At 45.1% G+C, this 2457-nt stretch overlaps 1 protein-coding gene across 1 annotated transcript; it reads left to right on the forward strand.

The window, feature by feature from the left end:
• Positions 1–1146: 1146 nt before the first annotated feature.
• DFJ58DRAFT_848065 (uncharacterized protein) lies at positions 1147–2009 on the forward strand (the record flags this gene model as incomplete). Its single annotated transcript, XM_041393567.1, has 4 exons — positions 1147–1194; positions 1410–1650; positions 1867–1933; positions 1958–2009. 4 exons carry the CDS (start codon positions 1147–1149, stop codon positions 2007–2009), a joined length of 408 nt encoding a protein of 135 aa, XP_041235740.1.
• Between the last annotated feature and the right edge of the window lie 448 nt (positions 2010–2457).

Below are 2457 nucleotides of genomic sequence, written 5' to 3' on the forward strand. Positions count from 1 at the left end.
TTCCTACGTTCCCACACGGTTTGGGAAAAGAATGGAAGGGGAAAAACTTATATATTATGTGAGAATGGAGTCCTTATATACATTCTAGAAACCATCCTTACTAAGCAATGAGTCATCACTGGATTGGTAAGATTATGCTTATCAACCAAGCCTTTTGGTGTGCTGAATCAGCTGCTTACTAAAGTACATGAGTAAAATATTACAAAGCATGACGAATCATGACAAAATATGATGAGTCGTGGAAAGTCCTTACAAATCAGAATATTACCGGTCACATGACATGCTTACAAACATATCTGAGTGGCTCACTGATGTAATCAAGTGGCTGAATACACATAAACAAATAATGGAAAGAGACAGAAACTAATGGAAACTACAAATACAACTAAATAAATAGAAACAAAGCTTATGTAAGTAGGAAGTATATCCTTTGTACACTCCTCTACTTATCTCCTTTTATACTGCTATTCGTATATGTCATGGTATGAACTCCATACCATGCATGACAGCGTTCCATGTGTTATCCTCGTGTTCGCTTCACTGCCTAATTGCTGTGTAGATGAAGCGCTCAGGTCTGTGACTAGCGCCAGGTGCACATGCATATTTCCTATCTGATGGACTACTTCCATGGCGATGAGAAAGTTTGATGGAGAGCTGTGTTTCCTCTCCATCTCACATGTTTTGTCCAGCCCAAGCTTGAGTATTTCAAACCCGATAATGTCAAATCTTCAGCATGTTTCCAGGCTGTGCGATGTGCCATGAATGTCAGAGTTCTGGCCAACCTGGGTACAAGTCTAAGCAGACATCTCGGTACAAAGTCTAGGTACCCCTTGGCGAGCTCGGCAACTTCAAGCAGAGTTGAATCACCGCAGCTCACCTAAGGGAGGATATCAATAGTATCCTTCATCCCGCCTCTGTGCTGCCCGCCGCCCACCAGCTGTCAGGAATGTATTCTGTGCCCGCCCACCACTGGAGGTGATGCCAATGGTATCCTCAATTTAGATGCCACTCGAACCATGCATGAGCTGCTCAAATACCCTGCCCACCCGTCATTACATCCATTCCTCATCTTCCCCGCACATATCCTCTTTCCTGGCTTACCTTGTTCACATCTCCCTCCTTCCCCTCAATCATCCCGCCCACTCCATGTCTGCCCCATGGTGGCAAGCTGATGGTGTTGATGCATGGCAGCAAGTAGGGACGTGATGTCCATGGCCTGTGCATTGAGAATCAGATGCAGCGCCTGACGGTGGCGGCGGGTGGAGGCATGATGTGACTGGTGGGAGAGATGTGACTGGCAGGAAAGGCGGGTGTGTAATGATCAGCCATGCTTGGGGGATGCCGGCGTCTTCAATCTCCGTCAGAGCATTGCCACCTGTACCAAGACCCAAGACCTGAAGTCTCTTTAGACTTGTACCAAGACTGGCCATTTCAGAGATGCCCTCGACGTGCCGTCATCGGATGCCATATTCCAAGAGCTTGCCTACTCATTCTTGGCATGTCAGATAAGCCAGGATGGTCAGCGAAATTTTGACCGTATCACAACTGTTATCATTAAGGCTGCCAAAGACGAGGAAGAACAAGAAGGCAAAGAGGAAGAGGATGACTCTAAACTCATATCCACCTCTCCACTTGCTACTTCCACTTCAAGTTTGTTGCATACCCTGTGTGTGGTCACCATGGATATTATGACAATACGGTATATATCTTTAACAAATATGGCAATCTACTGCTTTACCCATTGCCTAATGCTGTTCTGCTAACACTGGTCGCTTACCATCCAGTGAGTGCTGCCATTTCACTATTCTTGTGCAAACATACTTTCTTGAGGTTTGGTCAGACACAAATGACCCTTCATATATATAGGAAGCAAAGATCAGTCCCGGAACCCTCCGGGACTGGTAGCACACACTGCAGACCTAAGCGTGTACATGTGAACTATGTGATTGCAACTCAGGTGTACACAAGGTGCAGATACCCATGTCAAAGACTCGGAGATTCGGAAGTGATGAAATTTCTACGCTGACCTTAGCCCAACTTTGAGTTATCTCCTGCTTGCAGCCAATGTTTCTACCTCTTGGGCCCGACATTCGAACGAGTCCCGCCGAACATCATGCATCAGCCTGCTCCTGTCAATCCATAATCCTACTCATCATCTACAGTGTTCTACACATCACATATACTTGTCCAATAAAACCATTATGTAATTACCCAAATGTTGTGCAAGCGACTAGGCTACTAGTACTAACTACTGGGCGCCATCCGGGCACACAACACTGGGGGCAGGGACCAATTTGCCCACTGATCAAATGTTGGTGTGATCTCAGACAAACTCGGGTCACTTTTAATTCTGATGTAAAATAATAACAACAATTTATTTTTTGCACACATTTTCCTTGATTTATATCAGCTTAAGTTCTATTCTCACATGTAAATTCTGCTTTGCATATTTACACA

The sequence above is a fragment of the Suillus subalutaceus genome (genome assembly GCF_016647625.1).
Source record: "Suillus subalutaceus strain FC151 chromosome Unknown DFJ58scaffold_268, whole genome shotgun sequence".
NCBI lineage: Eukaryota > Fungi > Basidiomycota > Agaricomycetes > Boletales > Suillaceae > Suillus > Suillus subalutaceus.